The sequence below is a fragment of the Phascolarctos cinereus genome, unplaced genomic scaffold (assembly GCF_003287225.1).
Source record: "Phascolarctos cinereus isolate Bilbo 61053 unplaced genomic scaffold, phaCin_HiC Scaffold_3;HRSCAF=262, whole genome shotgun sequence".
Lineage (NCBI taxonomy): Eukaryota > Metazoa > Chordata > Mammalia > Diprotodontia > Phascolarctidae > Phascolarctos > Phascolarctos cinereus.
This window is the reverse complement of record NW_027555736.1, coordinates 62,026,683-62,051,135: the sequence shown is the minus strand read 5'-3', so window position 1 is coordinate 62,051,135 and position 24,453 is coordinate 62,026,683. Positions and strand designations below refer to the sequence as shown.

Sequence of the window (24,453 nt, the reverse complement as noted above, 5' to 3'; positions counted from 1 at the left end):
ATAATGAGCCCACTCCAAAATTTTAGTCCTTGCTAATTATGCTTCAAGAAGGCCCTCAGATAACCCTTCCTAGAAAGAGTGTCTTCATCTGCTCTTCTGTTCAGAAAATTAACTGCATAAGTGTCACCCCAGGATCTGCCAAGAAACCAATCTATTTAGGCCCTGAATCTTGCAAAGCCTATTATCTTGCCACCATTCTGGCTTCCCTCCATCAAATGCAGTCCTAAAATGACAGGATTTAGAACTAGAAGGGAGCTTGGAGCTCATTTTGTCCAACTCCTTATTTTACAGGGAAAAAAGGTAAAGTGATTTGCCCGAGGTCAAATAGCTAAAAAGTGTCAGGACTGAAATTTAGACTGCAGGTCCTCTGTCTTGCAGTCAGTGAGTGGCCTTTCCATGACACCATGTTTGTGTCCCCTCACCAGAGTTCCTCGGCCTCCTTCTGGGCCTGTCGTCTTGCCCTTTCTGCTATCAGCTCCTCCGAAATCTGTTCATATGGCTTGTCGCCTGGGGCTTCTCCCATAATCCAGACCCAAACTTCACCATCTATCCCATGAAGCCATTGAATGTGTTTACTGTTCGCTGTGATACACACCCCAAAACAGGGAGAGGGGAAGGAAAATAACACAAGGTCAGTTGGCTAGAAAATAGCTGAAGCAAATACATATATTAACACCAAATGGGGTTTTAATTCAATTTAATAAGTACATATTAAGCACCTGTGCTAGACACTAGGGGAAATGCAAAGTTAAGTGATAACCACTCATATTTATACTGACAAAACAATTTTCTCACAACAACTCTATAAGGTAGGTAGAAGAGTATTCTTTTCCCCATTTTCCAAATAAAGACACTGTGACTCCGAGAGATATGGTGAATTGCCCATGGCAAACAATCTACACTATTAATGTACCCGACAAATAGTTTTCTAGCTTTTGCTTGAAGATGACCAATGAGGAGAAATCTACTACCTCCTAGAGCAGCCTGTTACACTTTTAAATAGCTCTTATTGTTAGGAAGTTTGTTTTTGTTTTTTTTCCCCCTGACATCAACTAGTAAATTTCCAAAAATAAAAAAGCAAGATTTGGGGTAGGGGAGGGACCAGAAGGAGGGAGAGAATTTAGAACTCAAAAAAAAAAAAGTTTTAATGAATGTTAAAAATAAATTAATTTTTTATATATATATATATATATATATATATATATGTGTGTGTGTGTGTGTGTGTATGTGTGTGTGTGTGTGTGTGTGTGTATATGGACATATGTGTGTATGTGTATGTGCGTGTGTGTGTGTGTGTGTGTGTGTGTGTGTGTGTGTATATATATATTTTTTAAAAGCAAGATCTGAACCCAGGTCTCCTGTCTCCCCACAGAATATTGTTACCACTATACCATACTTCCTCTCAGTCCCTGCCCTCTGAGAATTTATTGTCTGAAAGAGGCTGGGGGCAGAGAATGACAATATATAAGGAGACATGGGTAGATGAATCTTGCAGAAAGAAGTGTTAAAAAATGTAACTTTCCAGTACAAAAACAACAACAAATGGGCTTGGAGGCAAAGATGTCTGGTTTTCTGTTGTGTTCATTATTATAGACTGAAAAAGAATATAGGGAGGGGGTAGAAAGAATAAGCCTACTACGAGCCAGGCAATGTGCTAACTGCTTTTTACAAATATTACATTTGATCTATAACACCTAGCTCACTTGGATTTTGTGAGGACCAACTGAGATCAGGTAAAAAGGAAATCAGAAAAACAGCAAAGAAAAATTCAAATTCTGGTTAAGCAATAGCCTCACAGTATACCCAATGAGGAAAAAACAGGAGGAGAGTGCCTCTGTTTGAAATGGGCAAGCCTGGATCTGATAGTATCTTGCCTTGCTCAGCTCGTCTTTAGAAGGGAATACCTTTTAAACAAGTAAACTATAAAGCCAAAACACCACAAGTACCAAATCACATGGGCCAAGGTATGAGCCTTGTTCTGGAAAGATAGAGATGCTAGCCTGGCCAGAGGCAGAGGAAATAGATCACCTTCCAGGCTTCAGATTGTTTGGTTTAATAGCAGATATTACCAGATATATAGAGATCATATTAAAAGATTTAATCAAGGAAATGCACAATCAAAAAAGAAATTAGGCTGGTCACATGGCAAGAGAGCTAACCAATGAACAACTTGTGTGTTCCATTGTGTGTTCCCAATGTCAAAAGAAGCCCACCCCCCTCCCCCCCAGCACACTGAGTAGACTCCCTTTAGCAAACATACAGGAAGACTGACAAGAATCAGTAAGTCTGTCAATAAGCATTTATTAAGTTCTCTGTATGTGCCTAGCACTGTGCTTCCAAGACTAGAAAGGTAGAAAGGGACCATATTGTGAAGAGTTGTAAAAGCTAGACAGAAGCATTTTGATCCTAAAAGCACCATGGAGACACTTGAGTAAAAGGGGAGTCTTGATACGACAAGCATGGACGGGTTGCCATCTACAAGGGTCAATCAAGAGACCACATGCTATGTTCCAGGTACCATGCTAGCCGCTGGGAATACAAAGACAAAAATCAAGCAGTCTCTTCCCTCAAGGGCCTTCTATCAACATGTACATATATGTATGTATATATTATACATAAGTAAATACAAGGGAATTTGAGGGAAAGGCACTTAACTAGCAGTTTGAGAGATTAGTGAAGGCCTCATGTAGTAGATGGTGTTGGAATTACATCTTGAAAGAAGCTAGATAATTATATATCTTTTTAAAAACTTCTCAATTCAACATGTACTATAATAAAATGAGCATTTCCAAATACAAAGTATAAGAGAAAAAGATTACGTGTAAAGCTGCACATCTCTATTTCATACAGCTTTTCTTATTAAGTATGTAATAAATTCAACTTGTAACTTTCAAAGCTGTCCTACTTCTCTTTGTTTCCTTCAGGCCTTCCTTCTTTGTCTTTTGTGAATTCTCTTTTTAATGTTTCAAGGATATTTTTTTTGTTAGGCAGCTTTATCACAAATGTCTCCTCCCTCTTCTCACCTCCCTCCACCCCACTGGAGAAAAAAGGAAAAGAACAACCCTCATAACAAATAAATATAATCAGGCAAAACTAAATTCCCACATTGGTCTTTTTGTGTAGCTTTAGCCTATTCCCCCCTCTATAAGAAGGTGAGTAGAATGTTTCACCACCCCTCTTTTGGAATCACAGTTGATTGAATAGATCAGAGACCTTTTATTTCAGAGTCACTGCTGTTATTTCTATTGTTTTACTTTGTTATTGTTGAGTAGTTTTTCAGCTGCGTCTGACTCTTCATGACCCCATTTGGGGTTTTCTTGGCAGAGATACTGGAGTGGCTTGCCATTTTTTTCTCCATCTCATTTTACATATGAGGAAACTGAGGCAAACAGGGTGAAGTGACTTGCCAGTCAGTATGTGAGGCCAGATTTGAACTCAGGAAGATGAATCTGCCTGACTCCAGGGTCGGCACTCCATCCACTGTGCCACCTAGCTGTCCCGCTGTTTTACTTTACAATGTGGTTATATTACATCAATTGTTCTCTTACTTCTGTTAGCTACATTCAACTTCAGTTCAGAGAACCTTTCCCAAGTTTCTCTGAAATTATCTCTTTCACCACATCTTATGGTATAACAATATTTTATTACATTCATATACCACAATTTGTTCAGCCTTTGTTCAATTGATAGGCATCCCCTTAGTTTCCAGTTGTCACTACAAAAAGAACTGCTATACACACACACACACACACACACACACACACACACACAAGTTTTTTCCTCTTTCTTTGATCTCTTTTGAGTATAGGCCTAGTGGAGACATTGCTGAGTCAATGTGTATGCACATTTTGAGGGTGTAGTTCCAAATTACTCTCCAGAATGGCTGGACCAATTCACAATTCTGCCAACAGTTGGGCATAAATATGCCTGCTTTCCCACAGCCCCTGTAATAGTTGCCATTTTTTATTTTTCTTTTTTGGTCATCCTTGACAATCTGATGGGTGTGAAGTAGAACCTAGGAGGTGTTTTAATTGACATTTCTCTAAATATTAGCTTTGGGCATATTTTTATGTTTGTTGGTAGCTGTAGGAGGTGGAGATGAGAAGGAAGTGCTTTACAGGCATGTAAGGAAGCCTGGGCAAAGCCACAGATGTTGAAGATGGAGTGTTATCGGTGAGGAACAGCAAAAAGGTCAGTTTGACTGAACTCAACATATAGAGCGTGAGGGGGAGTAACATAATAAAACTGGAAAGGGAGGCTGAAGACAAAGTGGGAAGGTCTTTAAGGGCTAAATAGAAGAGTCTGCATTTAATCCTAGAGGCAATAGGGAGCCACTGGAGCTTAATGAGGTGGAGAATGGCATGGCCAAACCCGTGCTTGATCAGTTTCTCTTTGGAAGCTATGTGGAGAATGGATTGGAGAAGGAACAATAGAAGGACCCATTAGGAGGTTATTTCAGTAGTTCTACAAGAAGTGATTGGTGCTAGATGTGGGTGCTGGTTGTATAAGTGAAGAGAAGGGGACAAATATGAGAAGTGTTATGGAGGTGGAGTCAACAAGACTTGGCAACTTAATGGATACATGGGGTAAGGGAAAGTGATGATCCAGTTATGACACTGGCATGGTAAATCTCAGTGACCGCAATGATGTCTTTTGACAGAAATAAGGAAGTTAAGAAAAGAAGTGGGGAGGGGATCATATTTTGGACATGTTGAAATTGAGATGTCTATAGGAGGATTCAAAATGCCCAACAGGCAGTTGTGGTCTATGACTAGAACTCCAGAGAGAGGCCAAGGTTGGAGATAGATAGATAGATATATGGAGATATCTATCTATCTATCTATCTATCTATCTATATAGATATATATAGATATAGATATAGATATAGATATAGATATAGATAATATAGATATAGATATAGATATAGATATAGATATAGATATAGATATAGATATAGATATAGATATATATAGATAACATATACATATACATATAGATATAGATATATATACATATAGATATAGATATAGATACATATATATCTATATATATATGGAACTCATTTCTATAGAAATAGTAATCTTTGGGTGAAATAGTCATATCAGTGACAGCACAGATCTATTTGAATATTGCCAGAAAATTGTCACTAACTATAGGTGTCTCCCAAGGGTCTGCCCTGGGCCTTCTCTTCTCAGTCTAGTAATCACATCAGGTCACATGGATTAAGTTATCATTTCAGTGCAGATGATTCTTAGATTCTCTATTTATCCAGCCCTGATCTCTCTCCTGCCCTGCACCTGTGCATCTCAAACTGGATGTCTTATAGATATCTTAAACTCAATACATCCAAAACAGAACTCATATTTTCCCCAAAACTCTTCCCCTCTTCCTAACTTCCCTATTACTTTCATCACCATTCGCCCAGTCTCCCAGACTTACAACCTAGGCATTGCCCTTGACCCCTCACTCACATTCAACTCACATATCCAACCTGTTGTCTTATCACTCAACTTACACATCCAATCCAAGTCTTAGCATTTCTACCTTCACAGCATGTCTCATATACGTCCCCTTATTTCTATTCTTACAGCTGCCACCCTGATGCAGGCCCTTGTCACCTCATACCTGAACTATTGCAATACCTTGCTGACTTGGTATCCTTGCCTCAATTCTTTCTTACTTCAGTCTATCCTCCACTCAGCTGCCAAAGTGATTTTTTTCCTAAAGCCTAGGTCTGAACCTTATCACTCCTTTACTCAATAAATTCCAGTGACGCTATATTATTTCTAGGATCAGATCTAAAATCATATGTTTGGCTTCTAAAGCCCTTCATTTCCTAGCCTCATTCTACCTTTCCAATCTTCTTATTTACTTCCTTCTAGAGTCCAACACATTGACCATCTTGCTGTTCCTCAAACACAATATTCCATCTCCCAAATCTGTGCCTTTTCATTGGCTATCCTTCATGCCTAGAATACTGCCCCATGTCATCTCTACCTCCTGATTCCATGGCTTCCTTCAAGACTCAGTCCAAGCCTTTATACCACTCCTCCTATAATTACTAGTGCCTTTCCTCCAAGATTACCTTGTACTTGCATTTATGTTCATAATCATTTGTATGTTGTCTCCCCCAATAGAATGTGAGCTCCTTGAGGATAGGTATTCTTTTTTAAAACCTTCTTTGTATTCCCAGGGCTTAGCAGAGTGTCTGACACATTGTAAGTATTTAATAGACCCTGGTTGGCTTATTGTTGGCTTTTCCTGATGGGTACTCATTAGTAATTTTTATAAATTTCACTAATTTGTTCTGTATCTTTGCTCACAAAATGATTTCCAAATGCGTATTTACCTGTCCAAGTCCTACTGATCTTTCAAGATCTAAACCAAGGCCTACTTCCTCCTATCCATTTCACTAAAGTTGACCTCCTGCTCCTCCAATATTTCATAACACTCTCTGAGCTGGATATAATGGTTCATTCTTATAATTCTTGTTACCAGGGAGGCTGAGGCTGGTTGATTTCTTAAGCTCAGTCATTCTGAGCCACAGTAGACTAAGCTGATTTGATGTTTGTATTAAGCTTGACATTAAAATGGTGAGCCCTTGAGAATGGATGATGGGGAAAAGTAAGGGGAGGGTTACATTTCCTAAGGAGGAACAAACCATCCCCAGTAAGGAAGTAGAGAAACTAGAAGCTCCCATGATGATCAAAGTGGGACTGAGTCCGTGAGGAGCCCCTGATATCCAGCCTGGTCAAGATAGGGAGACCTAATCTTTAAAAAAATAGAATAAATAAGATAAAATAAAAACTCAGAAACACACTCTTAATTGCTCACTTGACTTTAAACATATGTTACCTGATATTCTGTATGTAAAAGCCCTGCTGTGAATTTCTCTATTTTTTGTGAGGATATATACTCTTGATATCTACCCAATTCTTCAATGCTGTAGCACATTCCTTTATTTTATGGTATAATGGGGAAGAATGCAGGATTTGGAGTCAAAGAATTTAATGTCTGAATCCTGGCCCTTCCTTTAATTACCTATAAGATTTTGGGCAAATCACAAGCTGCCAGAGACTCAATTTCCTTTAAACTAAGGGTATGGAGGGGGGCAGAGCCAAAATGGCAGAGTGAAAGCAGTGATTTGCTTGAGCTCTCCCCCAAATCCCTCCAAATACCTGTAAAAATGGCTCTAAACAAATTCTAAAGCAGCAGAACCCACAAAAAAACAGATTGAAACAAATTTACATCCCAAGACAACCTGGATGGTTGATTGGAAAGATATATCACAACAGGCTGGAAGAAGAGCGCAGTTTGGTGTGGGCACACAGGCCTCAGCTAACCTGGAGTAGGCCTCAGAGGACTGAATCGCAGGCAGCTGTGGCAGTTTCCAGACTTCTCATCCCACGACCGCCAAAGACAACTTAGAAAGTCAGTGGGAAAAGTCTGTTTCTGTGGTGAGAGAGAAGCTATGTCTCAGCCCCATTCCCCAAGCTCAGCCCGAGATGGAGGCTGCCTCCTGAGCTTCCAGCCCACAGACTGAGAGGGGGAATCTTGTGGCTGATCTGGGGAGGATTGCAGGGATCTCTTTGCCAGTGCTGAAGCAGGAATCTTTACTTTGCCCGTACTTGGATCTGGGTCACAGTTCTGAGGGGCGGTCCTGGGGAGAGGAGGTCAGCTGGTATGATAGAGCTTGTAGTGTCAGTGGAGAGGAAACACCTTGCCCCTTATCATACCACCTTGGAAGAACCGAAAATTTACAGGTCCCTACAAGTAGCTCTGAAAACAGCTGTACAAACCCCCAAAGCTTGGGACAGTACATTCTCCATATTGGAAGCAGACCTCTACCTTAATAAAGAGTTTATAACTCAAATAATTGGCTGGGATCATGAGCAAAACTCGCAAGAAGTGTCAGACCATAGAATCTTTTTTTGGTAACAAAGAAGATCAAAATATACAACCAGAAGAAGACAACAAAGTCAAAGCTCCTACATCCAAAGCCTGCAAGAAAAATATGAATCAGTCCCAGACCTTGGAAGAACTCAAAAGGGACCTTGAGAAGCAAGTAAGAGAAGCAGAGGAAAAACTGGGAAGAGAAATGAGAGTGATGCAAGAAAACCATGAAAAACAAGTCAACACCTTGCTAAAGGAGACCCAACAAAATACTGAAGAAAATAACACCTTAAAAAATAGCTTAACCCAAATGGCAAAAGAGGTCCAAAAAGCCAATGAGGAGAAGAATGCCCTAAAAAGGAAAAATTGGCCAAATGGAAAAGGAAGTCCAAAAGCTTACTGAAGAAAATACTTCCTTAACAATTAGAATGGAGCAATTGGAAGCTAGTGACAATTTGAGAAATAAAGGCACTGTAACACTAATCTAAAAGAAAAAAAATAGAAGAGAATGTGAAATATCTCATTGGGAAAACAACTGACCTGGAAAATAGATCCAGGAGAGAGAACTTAAAAATTATTGTACTATCTGAAAGCCATGACCAAAAAAGAGCCTAGACATCATCTTTCAAGAAATTATCAAGGAAAATTATCAAGAACCAGAGGGCAAAATAGAAATTGAAAGAATCCACAAATCTCCTGAAAGAGATCCCCAAAGGAAAACTCCTAGGAATATTGTATCCAAATTCCTGAGTTCCCAGGTCAAGGAGAAACTATTACAAGCAGCCAGAAAGAAAAAATGGTCATTCAGTGAAATAGAGGACTTTCAAGCATTCTTGATGAAAAGACCAGAGCTAAATAAAAAATGTGACTTTCAAATACAAGACTCAAGTGGAACATGAAGAGGTAAACAGGAAAGAGAAATCGTAAGAGACTTATTAAGATTGAATTGTTTACATTCCTGCATGGAAAGATGATATTTATAACTCATGAGACCTTTGTCAGTATTAGGGTAGTTGGAGGGAAAAAAATTATATGTATGTATGTAGATAGATAGATAGATAGAGGGCACAGGGTGAGTTGAAGATGAAGGGGTCATATCTGAAGAATAAAATTAAGGGGTGAGAGAGGATTATACTGAGAGAAGGAGAAAGGGAGAGGTAGAACGGGATAAATTATCTCACAAAAATAAAAAGAAAAGGCTCTTACAGTGGAGGGGAAACAGGGGAAGGAGAGAGGGAATGAGTCAATCTTATTCTCATAGGATTTGGCTTCAGGAGAGAATAACATACACACTCAATTGGGTATGGAAATTTGTCTTGCCCTACAGGAAAATAGGGGGAAAGGGGGACAAGAGAGAAGGGGAAAGATAGAGAGGAGGGCAGATTGAGAAAAGGGGTGATCAGAAGCAAACACTTCTGAGGAGGGACAGGGTCAAAAGAAAGAATAGAATAAATGGGGGGTGGGATAGGATTAAGGGAAATAGAGTCAGTTTTTCACGTCATGGCTACTTCAGAAGTGTTTTGAATAACTGCACATGTATAACCTATATTGATTTGCTTGCCTTTTCAATGAGGGTGGGTGGAAAGGGAGGAAGGGAGAAAATTTGGAACCCAAAGTTTTAAAAACACATGTTTAAAAAATGTTTTTACATGCAACTGGGAAATAAGAAATACAGGAAATGGGGTACAGAAATCTATCCTGCCCTACAGGAAAATAAAAGAGGAAGGGGATAAGAGAAGCGGGGGAGAGATGGAAGGGAGGGCAGACTAGGGGGGGATATTCAGAATGCATGCCATCTTGGAGTGGAGGGAGGGGCGAGATGGGCTGAAAATCTGGGACTCAAAATCTTGTGGAAGTGAATGTTGAAAACTAAAAATAAATTGTAAAAATGGAAGAACTAATAAGCAGAAAAAAAATAAGGGTATTTAGATGACCTCTGAGGCCCCTCTTAGCTCTAACCCTATGATAGTATGATCTTAAGGGACTTAGAGGTCACCTAGCCCATCAGCACAACTTCTCTTCATTTTATAGTTGAGAAAGCTAAATTTCAGAAATGAGAATGCCGGGCAAGTTGGCGTGTGCCATCCATGGCACAACTAGGTTTGGATGCCATGGCCACTGACTCCAAATCCAATGACTGTTTCAAAGAATAGCCATAAGCATGGCCTGTAATCATGTACCAGAAAAAAATAATTGACCCAAATGGGAATGGGCTCTATTCCTTTGGCCTTACTCATGCTATGCTCTAACCAACAGTTTGGGGAGAGAGAGGGTGTGATAATCAGTGGCTCAATATGAAAAAAGTAAGATTTGCCCTAGTGCTGTGTGGACAAGTGTTTGATACAGCAGGATTTTGCATCTTATTTGATTTTAAGTAGAATATAAATGCTAAAATAAGCAGATCTACAAACAGAATCAACGTTATACACCCAAAGGCCACCTATTGGCCTATCTGAGTAACAACAAAAGAGTCCTCCTGACCCATGTCTTATTAAGTATGAGTTAAACTAGATGACACTGAAGTCTTCCTCAGATCTTATAATCTCTGAGTCCTTGATTCTGTGACTCAGAATCTCCCCTAATAGTACTCTGGCAGGTACCAAAGATAACTTTGACCAACTTAACGATTTTACAAAAAGGGAGAGAAAGCATTATGTCCATAAAGGTTTCCTGTGGGAATGTTTGTGGACATGCACTAAGCTGTGTCTATTATATCAGAGAAATAAAAAGGTGGAAGAAATGGATGTGAAAATAAGAACCAAGAAATTAAACTCGGGGGGGGGGAACGTCTAATCCATCTCTCATTGGTAAAAATAATCTGAAGCTTTGTTAGCTCCTAGGTGAGAGAAACCTGGAAAGCAGTAATGCTAGATGACAGGGTGATAGCAGAGAGAACGTTAGATGCATCTGTAGCACATGCCTTAGCCAAAGCACTCAGGCTATTCTGAGCTGTGGCCCAACCTACATGGGTTTGAGTTACAAAAGAGTCAGGAGATAGCCACTCAGTGGGGTAAGGAGGGCTGAAACACTGTACCACCTTTGACGCATCTCTGAGGCAAGAGAACAGAGCTACACTGGAGGGAGTCCAAAAAAGGAACGATTAGGGAAATAAAAGGATTCATTCAGGAGGCAGAAGCAAAGACATTGGATATACAGAGCTCAACAAAACAAGGGGAGGATGGGGGTGTGGGGGTGGGGTGGGGAGTTGGGAGGAGGCACAACAGAGTGACTGGAAAAATGCAATTCAGCTCTAGTAGTAATAATATCTCACATTTATGGAACATTTTAAGGCTTACAAAGTTCTGTGAAGATCTGTTACTATTCCCACTTTACTGATGGGAGAGCTGAGACTCAGGAAGGTTGAGTCACCAGCCTGAAAATTTTCTCTCCAATGTTACCAGTGATCTCTTAATTGTGAACTCCAATGACCTTTCCCCAGAGACCTTTGGCCTCTCTGTAGCTATGGACTCTGTTGACTACTCTCTAGTCCTGTAAACTCTTTCTTCCTTTAGCTTCCAAGACACACTTACTCCCTACTGGTTTTCCTCCTGACACTCCTAAGATTCTTCTTTGCTTAGTAGTGGTAGCAGCAGCAGCAGCAGCATAATATAACAACCAGTTGGAGCAGTGGATAGAGTGCTGGGCCTGGGGTCAGGAAGACCAGAATTCAAATCCAGCCTCAGATACTTAACAGTTTTATGACCCTAGGCAAGTCACTTAATCGCTATCTGCCTCAGTTTCCACAGATGTAAAATTAGGACAATCATAGTATCTACACCAGGGTTATCATGAGGACCAAAACGACACAATATTTGTAGAGCACTTAGCACGGTGCCTGGAATATAATTGGTGCTTAATAAATGCTTTTTTTCCCCCTTCCCCTGAATCATCATAAATTTTCCACCCACTAAGAGTGGGTTTATCTCCAGGGCTAGGGTCTCCTCTTCTGCTTATATTCTCTCTTTCTCTTTCTCTCTCTCTCTCTCTCTCTCTCTCTCTCTCTCTCTCTCTCTCTCTCTCTCTCTCTCTTTCTCTCTCCCTGTCTCTGTCTCCGTCTCTCTCTTTGCTTCTGTCTGTCTATCTTTGTGTATGTCTCTACCTCTATTTTTCTGTGTCTTTTTTTCTATCTCTTTGTCTCTGTCTCTGTCTCTCTGTGTCTCTGTCTCTCTTTTTCTCTCTCTCTCTTTCTCTCATCTCATCGTCTCATCATCTCCCATAGATTAGATTCAACCATCACCCCTATATCGATGACTTCCAAATCTCTTCCTGACCTCATGCCCCAGCACTATCTCCAGCATCGGCTAGACCAGATGCCACTGGGGACAAGACCCCTCAATTGCCTCCGGGTTACCTGTGGTCCTGTGCCAGAGGCATCTCCAGTAGTGACCTACCACAGGAATAGGACCACCTTCATTTCCCCTCCCCTTTAGGCCCTTCTCCAGCACCGATAAGGAAGAATGCACCACCTCCTGTTCTCCCACTCCTGACTGCTGTGAGGAAGGACTCTTAAAGTGTTACAAGAAACAACATCATCACCTGCCACGAGACTGGACCTTGAGGGAGACATCAGTCTAATCGATGACCTCCTCTCTAAGCACTGTTACTCCTGTGGATTCATTCCTCAGTGGTGAGCACTCTTCCAATCTCAGTGATTCTAAATCTCCATCCGCCTGTTTCCTTGCTTCCATCCTCCTCCACCCGATCCCCCTCCCAAAGCCCCCACTCCAAATCTGAGCAACTCTTCCACTGTGCCCTCAGTAATTCCTGCTCCATAATTAAATTTTCTTTCATCTAAGGCTCTTCCTTCTCATTTCTGCCATAGTACTATCACTCTCTGAGACCTGGCTCATTACTGATGATACCCCTTTCCTTGCTACCCTTTTAAGGACTGGCTATATTATCTTTTGTATCCGTAACTCTGCGGTCTTGATAGAGGAGGGAGAATGCTCCTTACTCTTCACTGCCACTTCAGGACTCTAGCTCAACTGCCATCATTTAGCTAGAACTTCTCCTTTAAGGTTCATACTATCCAAATTTATCACTCGATCCAGATTCTGGTGGCACTTACCTACTAATGCCTCCAGGGCATTCTTCATCCCTCCTCAATGAAGTCAGTCCCTGGCTCACAATCCTTCTCACCTCTCTAATCCTGCCCTCATGCTAGGGGGCTTCCTGTACACTGATTCTCTCCATAATACCTTAACTTCCTAGTCACTCAATTTACCCAGTTCCCATGACCTACTCCTCGAGTCCACCTCGGCCACACACAGAGAATTTGACACTGTTAATTTTGTCTTTAACCATGTGTTCCACTTCAATGTTCACAAACTATAGTATCCCCTTATCTGACCATGATCTATCATTCAACCTTTCTTTATGCCTCACCACTCTGAAGCCTGTTCTTTGATCTTTACTGTGACCTTCATTCCTTCCACATTTCAATATTTTTCCAGGTCATCACTCTCCTCCCTGCCTCAAGCCTCCCCCCACTCTAATCCATCCTTCTGCAATGAAGCTGCCAGAGTGATTTTTCTAAAGTACAGGTCTGACCATGTCTTCTCATTATTCAATAAACTCCAGTGGTTCCCTATTATATCTACTATGAAATGTAAAGTTTGGCCTTTCAAGGTCTTCATAATATCACCCTTTCAGACCTTTACTTTTCTGTCCTCTACCCACTCTATGATCCAGCTATGTTGGTTGACCTATTTGCTATTTCTCAAACAGAACATTCTGTCTCCCATCCCTGTGCCTTTTCACTGGCTGTCCTCTATGTCTTTCTCTCCCATCTCACCCATGTCTCTTAGTTTCCCTAGATTCTTTCACTACTCAGCTCAAGCATTACCTTTTTGCCAAAGGCATTTCAGAGTGTCCCCCCACCCTGCCCCGATTATTACTGCCGACCTCTCTCAGATTACCTTCCATTTTTCAGTATGACTTGTACATACCTAGTTATTTAAATGTTAACTCCCCTTTTAGAATAAGGGTGTCTTGAGAGTAGGGACGGCTTTTTATCTTTCTTTGTATCCTCAGGACTTAGCAGTGCCTGGCACATAATAAGCACTCGTAAAAGTTTACTGACTTGACCAAGTAGCCCATTGCCTGCTGAACATCCACACTTGGATGTTTCATTGGCATCCAGTGGGATACAGTGGAAAGATTATTGGCTCTGGAATCAGAGGACCTCGGTTCAATTTCTGGATGTGACATTTATTCCTTCCATGACCCAAGTCAATATATTTAATATCTCTGAGCCTCATTTTTCTCACTTTTTAAAGTGGACTAAACAATCTGCAAGGTCTTGTTCAGTTCTAAATATAACCTATGATATGAAACTCAATGTGACCAGCCCAAAACTGCTCTTTTTTCTGTGGAGAACACTGCCATCCTTATATCCACCTGGATTCTCACTTAGAATCATCCCTGACTTTCTCCTTTTCCCTTATGCTCATGTCCAATCAATCATCAAGACTTCCCAATTCTACCTCGAAATCTCTTGTAACTGTCTCCCTGTCCCATTTACCCATACTCTACTTCAGGCCTTCATCACTCGTCACCTAAATTATTTGAGCAGTCACCTAATTAATCTCAATACTTTCAGACTGTTTGCTCTCCACTCCAAGATCTATACAACTGACAAATGTTGCTAACACAAGACTCATCATGTTACTTCCTGCTCAGAACTCTGCAGTGTTTTCCTATTACCTCTAGGCAGTGGTGTGCTGGAAAATGTTTAACAACCAGCTTTCTGGGAAATACACACACGTATATACATGTATGTTTATATGTATACATATATGTATGTGTGAGACACACTTTTAAGTCTTATCTGCATTTTTAACATTTTCTCCTCTTTCTTAAGTCTAGACAATCAACAAAACAATAAACCAAGCCCTGGTTTATAGCATTTACCAATTTCCACTAAACATTTAACAATCCACTCTCTAGAACCAGTTTGAGCTGGCTCCAGCATCCACCTGTCTCTAAAATAAAATGCAAAAGAATCAAAACCCCTCTATAATCTGTCTCCAGTCACTTTATAGACCTGGATACTATATCCTTTCACCCATCTTCTGTTTCAACCAAACTGACTTAACCACCAATGCCAGGACTTGACATTCCATTTCCTGTCACCACGACTTTGCACAGCTGTCCCCCATGGCAGAAGTGAACGCCCTCCTTACCTACACTTTTAGAACCATAGATTTAGAGCTGCAAGTCACCTCAAAGGTCATGTATGTCCCACCCCATCATTCTAAAGATAAGGAAACTGGGACTCTGAGAAATTAAATGACATTCCTAAGATCACATTGGCTGAGTTTTAATACTAAGACTTCTGAGTCCAAAGCCAGCGCTCTTTACACTTCCATCTGTCCTATCAGTCCTAGATATGTGTACTAAAGTTAAAAATCCCATGGGCTACTCATCTCCATGTTTCTAAATATTTATACAAACACTTGATTAAGTACCTCATCAGTGTCTAACACTGATCTCAGATCATAGAAGATTCAAGGGCTGCAGGATATGCCCTTCAATGTCAAAGAGTTTCCAGTTCCATTGGAGAGACAAGAGCACAATATGGATGATTAGCAAGAACCCCAATTCCTACTGCAACAGGCTTAGAAAAGAGAGCTCAGTGAGACACAGGAGGGTGAGACATGATGAAATGGTTGGCAGGTGGGGAGGTAGCAAACACTAGAATGAATGCTATTAAAATTAGGAAGGTTTAAATTAAGCTTAATTGCCAAAATTAGCTGGCTTAGATAAGTATTCTTAAGAGAAACAGTTGAAAACCTGGGATCAAACCCAGAAAGTGTGGGAATAATCATCCTTATATAGACCAGAGGTGCCAGAAAATGAGCTCTCTATTCTCAGCCTTTTTTTTTTCTAACTCACAGATACATGTTTTTAACAATCCTGAGATGCTGGGCAGAAGCCATCAATCTATTAAACCATATGCTGCTGAAATGTTCTTTCTAACTAGCCATCCTCCCCTTCTCCTCGACCTAACCCAAGAAGCCCATATATTTGGCGAGGGCAGGTCATTTTAAGGTCATGCACAACAGGCCAAGGGACTGTTTTATTTCATTTTTGCCTTTGCATCTTTAAAACCTAGCACCAAAGCCCACTACGTAGTAGGCATTTGGTAAATGCTTGTTGATTGGTTCGTCGAAGAAGACTGAAACAGGCTTTCTATCTCTTAAAAAGTGGGATTTGAATTAAAATTTTATAAGCAAATGTCACAGAGTGTGGGTGGGACAAGGGGATTCATCGAATCAAGTTTATGTTTGTTTGGAAAAAGAAGATATTGAAGGCGGTATGTGATATCATTTGCCTGAAGATGTCTGAGAAGTAATGGGGAAGTAAAGCAAAATATTGGCTGAAGAAGGTAAAATTCTGCATCCCTTGATGCTATTATTTGAACAGGAGAGTTACAATATGTAATATGTGACAAGATAAAAACGGTCATCTTTGCAAAATGGAAGAGATGGTTATGCACTTAGAGGTTAACCCTTCAGGGACACTCCATTTCAACAGTTTGGGTTCCCCTTCTACTGACACAAACCATAACCCCTCTACAACTCACCTGGCACTTTTGGAGAATAGTTGTGGCTCACAACTTTGTCGGTTTCTAGCCTACCCAAACCTTTTTAAACTTAGCTAGGCTGGTGCAGCTAGGTGGGACAGTGAATAGAGTACCAAGTCTGAAGTCAAAAAGGCTCATCTTCCTGAGCTCAAATCTGGCCTCAGATACTTACTAGCTGTGTGACTCTGGGCAAGTCACTTAAACCTATTTGCCTCAGTTTCCTCTTCTGTAAAATAAGCTGGAGAAGGAAATGGCAAACTACTCCAGTATCTTTGCCAAGAAAACCCCAAATGGGATAACAGAGCTGAACAACAACAAGAAGGCTGGTGCCACCCTCAAATACACCACTCATTCCCAGATTGGAAGTTTTTCTAGCCCAGTATGACCTCCTACAGCTTATACTCTTGTAGGGTAGCCCTTCAAGACGCCAGAATCACCCTCTCCCCATACATTACTGAGGCATCAGATAAAGACAGATGGTCTTCTACAAAGGGTCCTATATAATATGCTCACGTTCCTAAACCAAAACTCTGCTCTTCAGGAAAAGAACATCTGTTTACTCAAATCCACAACTAAATGGAAACTTGATAGGAAAATGTATGCAAAGAAATAGGAAGATCTGGGCTTTGCTGATGTCTTAGGACCTTTTGCTAATGGTCATGAGATGCAGAAAGCCTAAGACTGTTTCCCTGAGTAAATGTGACAGAACCAATTAGCTGCGTTTTCATATATGCTCCTTTGGACACTGCTTTCTAGTCAATGAGTTCCAGGACAACTGGGCAGTAGTCCTTGCTTTCTTTTATAACTACAAAAAGTTTAAAGTCAAATTGAGTGACAGATTCCTCTAGGCAAAGCTGGAGGTAAATTTATTCTTCAGGCTGTTATAGAATCACCAATGTCACCAGTTCAGTTGATTAGGGAATTTAAGAATATTGGCTTCTTTCCAAGATACCATCCCTTTCAAATGAAGACGGGGCAGTTAGGTGGCACAGCACCAGGCTGGGAGTCAAGAAGAATCATCTTCCTGATTTCAAATCTGGCCTCAGAGACTCAGTTGCTGTATCCTGGTAAGTCCTGGGTAAGTCACTTCATCCTGTTTGCCTCAGTTTCCTCTTCTAGAAGGAAATGGCAAATGTCCCCAATATCTTTGCCAAGAAAATCCAAAGTAGGGTCACAAAGAGTTGGATACAATGAAATGACATAAGAACAAGCAAACAAAAAGAAGACAAGAGGAGCCTCGGAGCCAGAATTGCAGATTAGAGACGAATTCAGCCGCTTTTGAAATAGTCCTGGATTTAAAGAATTTTTCATATGACTACAGATAGCTTTAATTTCTTCCCCTGAAAACTGCCTAGTCATATCCTTTGACCATTTATCAATTGAGGAATTACTTGTATTCTCACAAATTCTACTCAGGGAGTCCTGGATTTAGAGTCTGAAAACCTGCATCTGCATCCCTGCTATGCTATTTACACTGTGACCTTGGGCAAGTCACTTCCATTCTGGCCTCAGTTTCCTCAACTACAAAATAAGAAGGTTGGACTAGATGACCTTTAATGTCTCTTCCAGCTCTAGATCTCTGACACTGTGTAAACTATTACCCTTGCAGCTCTAAATCCTTGACCCAACAATTATCTGATCTAGCACCAGTGATGACTGACTCCCCTAGCAATCTGACCAGGTTAGGCCAGTTCTCCAGTTTCTTTCCAGCATCCTACCATTCTCAGACAAAAAACAAACCAGCAAGTCCCTGCACTAAGGGTCCTTGATCCCCCAGGAACACACAGACATGATATACTCTCCTGGGTAAGATCTAAACACGTAGATCTCACATGCCCACATAATCAAAAAGAGAGCAGGACCCATAGTACTACAAGTCAAGAATTTCCATACTCCTCCAGTCCTGACTAAGCTTCCTATTTGATACCAATGGGTTTCATGCTGTAATAACTTGTCTGAGGGAGTAGGTGAAAATGGCTAGAAGCAGATCGCCAGCAGAAGAATCTAAGAAGTTAGGCTCCTCTTCAGAGAATATCACTTGATCAAGAATACATCCCAGGTCCTCATACTTGCTTTGTCCCAGCAGGTTGACAATGTGGCCTCCACTGATCTTTCTTGTAGGGTAGGTGTGACTCACTGTGAAACAGTTACATGGTGGAGCAAGAACATGACTCCCTGTCCTCAGTTAAGAGATGCTCGTCCTGGAGAATGGTGCAAGGTCTAAGTCCCATACGGGCATGTTAGCTTCCATTTTGGCCACAGACGGCACTGTCCCTGAGCAGCCATTCCAAAATCTCACTGCTGTTATTCACCAGGGGAGAAAGAACAGATGTCTCAATGTAAACTTATGCCTTCCAGTAGAAGAATACATCAAAGGGTCTTCTCTTCTAACAAAGCATCAGTAATGTCATCTTCACATGCAAAGCACAGCATATAAAAAGATCATTGCCCCATTTCATAATGAGGAAATTGAGGTTGAGAGAGTGAAACTGACCTCCCTTGAGTGTCATAGCTAGTGAGGGGCAGAGCCAGGTCTTAGGCTTCCCAAGTCCGAGCATAGCACTCTTCCCATTACTGTCTCCCCAAAGAGAAACAGAAGTAAGGTGGTACCACCATGGACTTGGGAAGTGAAAATACTTATGTTGAGTGGTGCAAGCTGATCCTAGCCAGAGAAGATTCTAGGCAAGTGGCAGAAACAAAAAAATTCTAGGAAATATGCCATGTGCCCTTGAAATGACCTTTTCCTTGCTGGGAATGTTTTTGTCTCCTACCTCTGCCTAAGGAAATTCTTCCTTAAAGATTTCACTCCAATGGCTCATCTAAAGGATAAGACTTAGAAGAGTGATTTGACTTATTCCACTTATTCAAGAAGGCCAAACTAAGGGTTCTAGCATGAGTAGACATTGCAATAAGACAGATTTGGGTTCAACATAAGGGAAAAATTCCTAAAAACCAAAGCTATTTATAAACAGGATGGGCCTCCTCAGGAGGTAATGAGTTCCCCACCATTGAAGGCATGCAAACAGAGGCAGGATAAGAACTCATCAGAGATGTTAGAAAGGTGAGATTCTTTTTTTTTTTTACTTTTAGGCAATTGGGGTTAAGTGACTTGCCCAGGGTCACACAGCTAGTAAGTGTGTTTGGTTTGAGGCCGGATTTGAACTCAGATCCTCCCAACTTCAGGGCCGGTACTCTATCCACTGTGCCCTCTAGCTGCCCCAAAGGTGAGATTCTTATTCATTTTGTGGTTGAGTTAGATGGCCTCTGAGGTTGCATTCAACTGAGATTCTGTGACTATGATTTCCCCCCCCAAAAAAAATACATCATATCCAGGGAATATCTCACTCAGAGAAAACCAATTCACCATCTGTTTGCCTTTGGAAGAAGGAGGGAGTATGTGTGTTTGTGTGTGTGTGTGTGTGGTGTGTGTGTGTGTGTGCGTGAAAGAGAGAGAGAGAGAGAGAGAGAGAGAGAGAGAGAGAGAGAGAGAGAGAGAGAGAGAAGAAAGGAAGCACTGCATATAAAAGTCGCATCATATCCAGTTCTTGATGATTTAAAAAGTTCACCTCTACTCCATAGCACAGGCAGGGATTAAAGGTGTGAAGCCTTTGGTCCAGTTTTGGGTTCCATAACCTCTTCACTGTGGGCTCAAATAGGAAGAGTCCAGCCAAATTACTCCATGGATGGCAAGTTCCTGCCAGACATTAGTGGGGAAGCAAGGGTGGCTGACTCCATCAAGTACAGTCAGCCTGGGGTGAGAGCACCATTGATACTGACCTTCCCTGAACCTGGATGGAGGAGGAAGGGTGTGGTCTGAACAAAATCTTATAGATTTTTGCCTAGATTCCAGCTGCTCACATCCCCTCTCAGGGCATTAGTTTTATCATAATTGAATTTAGGCACTCTAGCTGCCTCTCCTGACAAGAAGTGACTAATGGAAGCTTTGCAATCTCCTCCCAAAGGAACCTGGGAAAAGGACAGACTTCCAGAGGGTCTGATGTATTGACCTCTTTGGGTCCCTTCCACTGCAGAACTCTGTGCTGTAACAACATCACACAGCCTCTGCTCCACAGCAGTGAGAACTAGACAGACTGAGCACCTTCTTGCCATAGTTATCTATCTGACTGCCTAATTCCCTCTCTTCCTCTATCCTTAGTTTCTCATATCTGGAGAGAAAATAAAAGAACAACCTCCTTCCCCTTCATAATAATGGCTGATATTTATATAGGACTTTAGTCAGAGTGCATTGCATGCATTATCTCATTAGAGACACATAACAATCCTCTTTCAATCATTTCAGTCATGTCTGATTCTTCCTGACCCCATTTGGGGTTTTCATGGCAAATTTACTGAAGGGGTTTGCCATTTCCTTCTCCAGTTCATTTTATAGATGAGGGAACTGAGGCAAACAGGGTGAAGTGACTTGCCCAGGGTCACACAGCTAGTTACTGTCTGAGGCCGGATTTGAACTCATGAAGAGGAGTCTTTCTGACTTCAGGCCACACACACTATCCATTACTCCACCCAGCTGCCCTAACAACCCCATGGAGGAGGTAAAACAGGTATTACTATTATTCCCATTTTACAGATAAGAAAACTGAAATACAGAGGAGATAGACCACTTGCCTATGGACACACAGCTCCTAAGTGTCAGAGATGGAATTTGAACCCAGGTTTCCCTGGTTCTAAATCCAGACTTCCATTCACTAGACATTACAGTATGATCTGGTGCTACCAGTCTGATGAGGCATGTACAATGGGTGTTATTACCCCTACTTTAAAGATGAGGAAACTGAATCAAAGAGAAATTAAGTGGTTCTACACCTGGTAAGTATCAGAGACAGGAGCTGAACTCAGATCTCCCTAACTCCAAATCCAAAATCCTACTATGCCATGTAACATGACAAACAAGGGGTCAACCCAAGACTTATCTTTAAGAAACCTGGTGTTGGGGCAAATAGAGCACCCAGCCCTGGAGTCTGGAGGACCTGGGTTCAAATTTGATTTCAGACACATGACACTAGCTGTGTGACCCTAGGCAAGTCACTTAACCCAATTACCTCACCAAAAAAAAAAAAAAAGAAACCTGGCTTTGGTTCCATGTCACTAATAGTTATGTGCAAGGCACTAACATCTCTGTGCTTCAGTTTCCTTATCTGTAAAATGGGGATAACAATCTTTCCACTACTTCTCCCCACTCCCACATCCCTCCTCCAGGCTATTATTAGAAAAACATGAGGAAAAAATGCATCTCAAAGCACCACAGAAATATGTTATTAAGAAGCGCCAGTGAGTGCACATAGCATACATCCTTCTTATTAGTATCTTAGCACCTCAAAGCAATTAGCAGAGAAGCCAACAGGGGTCACATCTTGCAGTTCTGCAAAGACTCCCACGCCCATCATCGTTTACTTGTGAACTCAGCAGGTTCAGAGCTGCCAGATCACAGCCTGTCAGTTAAATGGCTCCTTAGAGAGATCCGGCTTTTTTCCAGAGTCCCCAAAGATGGAGCGCATCTTGTAAGCACGCAGCTTGCCTATTTATCTCGCCACTTGTATCAAACCCCTCATTCCCCCGGGGGGTACTCTTTAGAAGCTACTCTCACACTAACTGCATTTCTCTTTCAAATCTGCTTCTCTCTCTGTACTGAAGACCCCTGATATTTAAAATTTCTTAATCTTTTTTTTGGTTTGTTTTTTTTAAAGAGTATATTCCGATAAAGCATCCTCCGTTCAGTTCTGAGGGGTCAGGCCTCCCCCTCCTACTTTCAGAGACCATTTAGGAGTGGCTTTACCTCTTAACTCCAATTTGTTACCCACTGGTAGGCATGCTGGAGGCAGGTCTTTGGACCCAAGGAGGAGGGTCAGTGCGCTTAAATGGAAGGCCCCCAACGATTCCGCTAAAGGTGCTATGGAAGCAAATTGTAGGAAACTGAAATGGGTGAGCTTTTCTGGACTATTCCTAGTCATCTTCAGGCATGCCCTTTGTGTTTTCACCATGAGTAGAATGGGGGGAGGAGGAGGAGAGAAAGGGAAGGGATTGCCAAGGGAAGAGCTGATATGTGTAGCACAATCTCCTAGGGGTGTTGTGAGGATTAAATGAGATGGGTTATATAAAGCACTTCGCAGAGAGTAAGGTATTACAAAAATGTCAGCCGTGATTATTATTATTGTTGTTGTTGTTGTTGTTGTTGTTACGTGAAGCCAGAGTTAGCTAGGAGGGTATTGGGCTCTGCTCCCCAGTTAACGTTTCAAAGTTAGCTCTGGCCAAGGAATGCCATACTGACCAGGCATTGGTGCACTCACCAGATTCAGGGCTGGATGAGCTATGGGGCTGAACTAGGAACAGAGGATCAGAGATTCACAGCTGGAAGAGTCCTCAGAGGCCAACTGGCCCAACCCACTTTTTTATATTTTATATTTATAGATAATAGAACTTCTTCGATCAGGAGAAGTTAAGTCACGTGCCCAAGGTCACACAGATGGTAAACAACAGAACCTGGATTCAAACTCAGGATGCCAATCCAGGACAGCACTATTTACTCGCACCCAAATGATTTCTCTTGTTATTCTCTTCAAAGGGGCAGGGAGAAGGGATACATTGGGAGATGTAGGTGATATAAAAATAAAAGATGTCAACCAAAATGTATTTGTTGTTGTTGCAAAAAACTAAGTATATTTCCCTTCATCCTATCCTACCCCCCATTTATTCTGTTCTCTCTTTTGACCCTGTCCCTCCTCAGAAGTGTTTGCTTTTTTTTTCCCATTAGGAGGGGTTTATTTTTTATTATTTATTTTAATTTTTTTAATTTTATTAATTTATTTTGATTTATCAACAACCACTTCCATATTCTTTTGAGCTGAAAATTTTTCTCCCCCTTCCTTGCCCCCCACCTCCCCAGCACAATTATAGGCTTTACATTTATATCAGAAGTGTTTGCTTTTGATTATCCCCTCCCCAATCTGCCCTCCCCTCTATCAACCCCCTGCTCTCTTCTCCCCTTCCCCCCTTATTTTCCTGTAGGGTAAGATAGATTTCCATACCCCATTGTGTATGTTATTCCCTCTTTAAGCTAAATCCTATGAGAATAAGATTCACTCATTCCCTCTCATCTTCCCCCATTTCCCCTCCATTGTAAAAGCCTTTTCTTGTCTCTTTCATGTGAGATAATTTATCCCATTCTACTTCTCCCTTTCTCCTTCTCCCAGTATAATCCTCTCACCCCTTAATTTTATTTTCTAAGTATCACCCCTTCATCTTCAACTCACCCTGTGCCCTCTATCTATCTATATATACACATATAATTTTTTCCCTCCCACTACCCTAATACTGAAAAAGGACTCATGAGTTATAAATACTATCTTTCCACATAGGAATGCAAACCTTTCAACCTTAACAAGTCTCTTATGATTTCTCTTTCCTGTTTACCTCTTCCATGTTTCACTTGAGTCTTGTATTTGAAAGTCAGATTTTATGTTCACCCCTGGTCTTTTCCTCAGGAATGCTTGAAAATCCCCCATTTCATTGAATGACCATTTTTCCCCTGAAGGATTATGCTCAGTTTTGCTGGATAGGTGATCCTTGGTTGTAGTCCTACCTCCTTTGCCCTCCGGAATATTATAATCCATGCCCTCCAGACCCTCAGTGTAGAAGCTGCTAAATCTTGTGTTACCCTGATTGTGTTTCCACAATGCATGAATTGTTACTTTGTGGCTGCTTGCAATGTTTTCTCCTTGACCTGGGAACTCTGGAATTTGGCTACAATATTCCTAGGAGTTTTCCTTTGGGGATCTCTTTCAGGAGGTGATTAGTGGATTCTTTCCATTTCTATTTTGCCCTCTGGTTCTAAAATATCAGGGCAGTTTTCCTTGATAATTTCTTGAAAGATGATGTCTAGGCTCTTTTTTTGATCATGGCTTCCAGATAGTCCAATAATTTTTAAGTTCTCTTTCCTGGATCTGTTTCCCATGTCA

At 41.3% G+C, this 24,453-nt stretch overlaps 1 protein-coding gene across 1 annotated transcript in view; it reads right to left on the bottom strand.

Annotated features, from left to right (window-relative positions):
• Positions 1-24,453, bottom strand: part of SH2D4B (SH2 domain containing 4B) — a 207,532-nt gene that overhangs the window by 127,168 nt on the left and 55,911 nt on the right. Inside the window, exon 2 of the mRNA XM_020977363.2 lies at positions 423-582. Within this exon, the coding sequence (XP_020833022.1) occupies positions 423-523 (101 nt within the window). The 5' untranslated portion in view covers positions 524-582. The remainder of the gene's footprint in view (positions 1-422; positions 583-24,453) is intronic.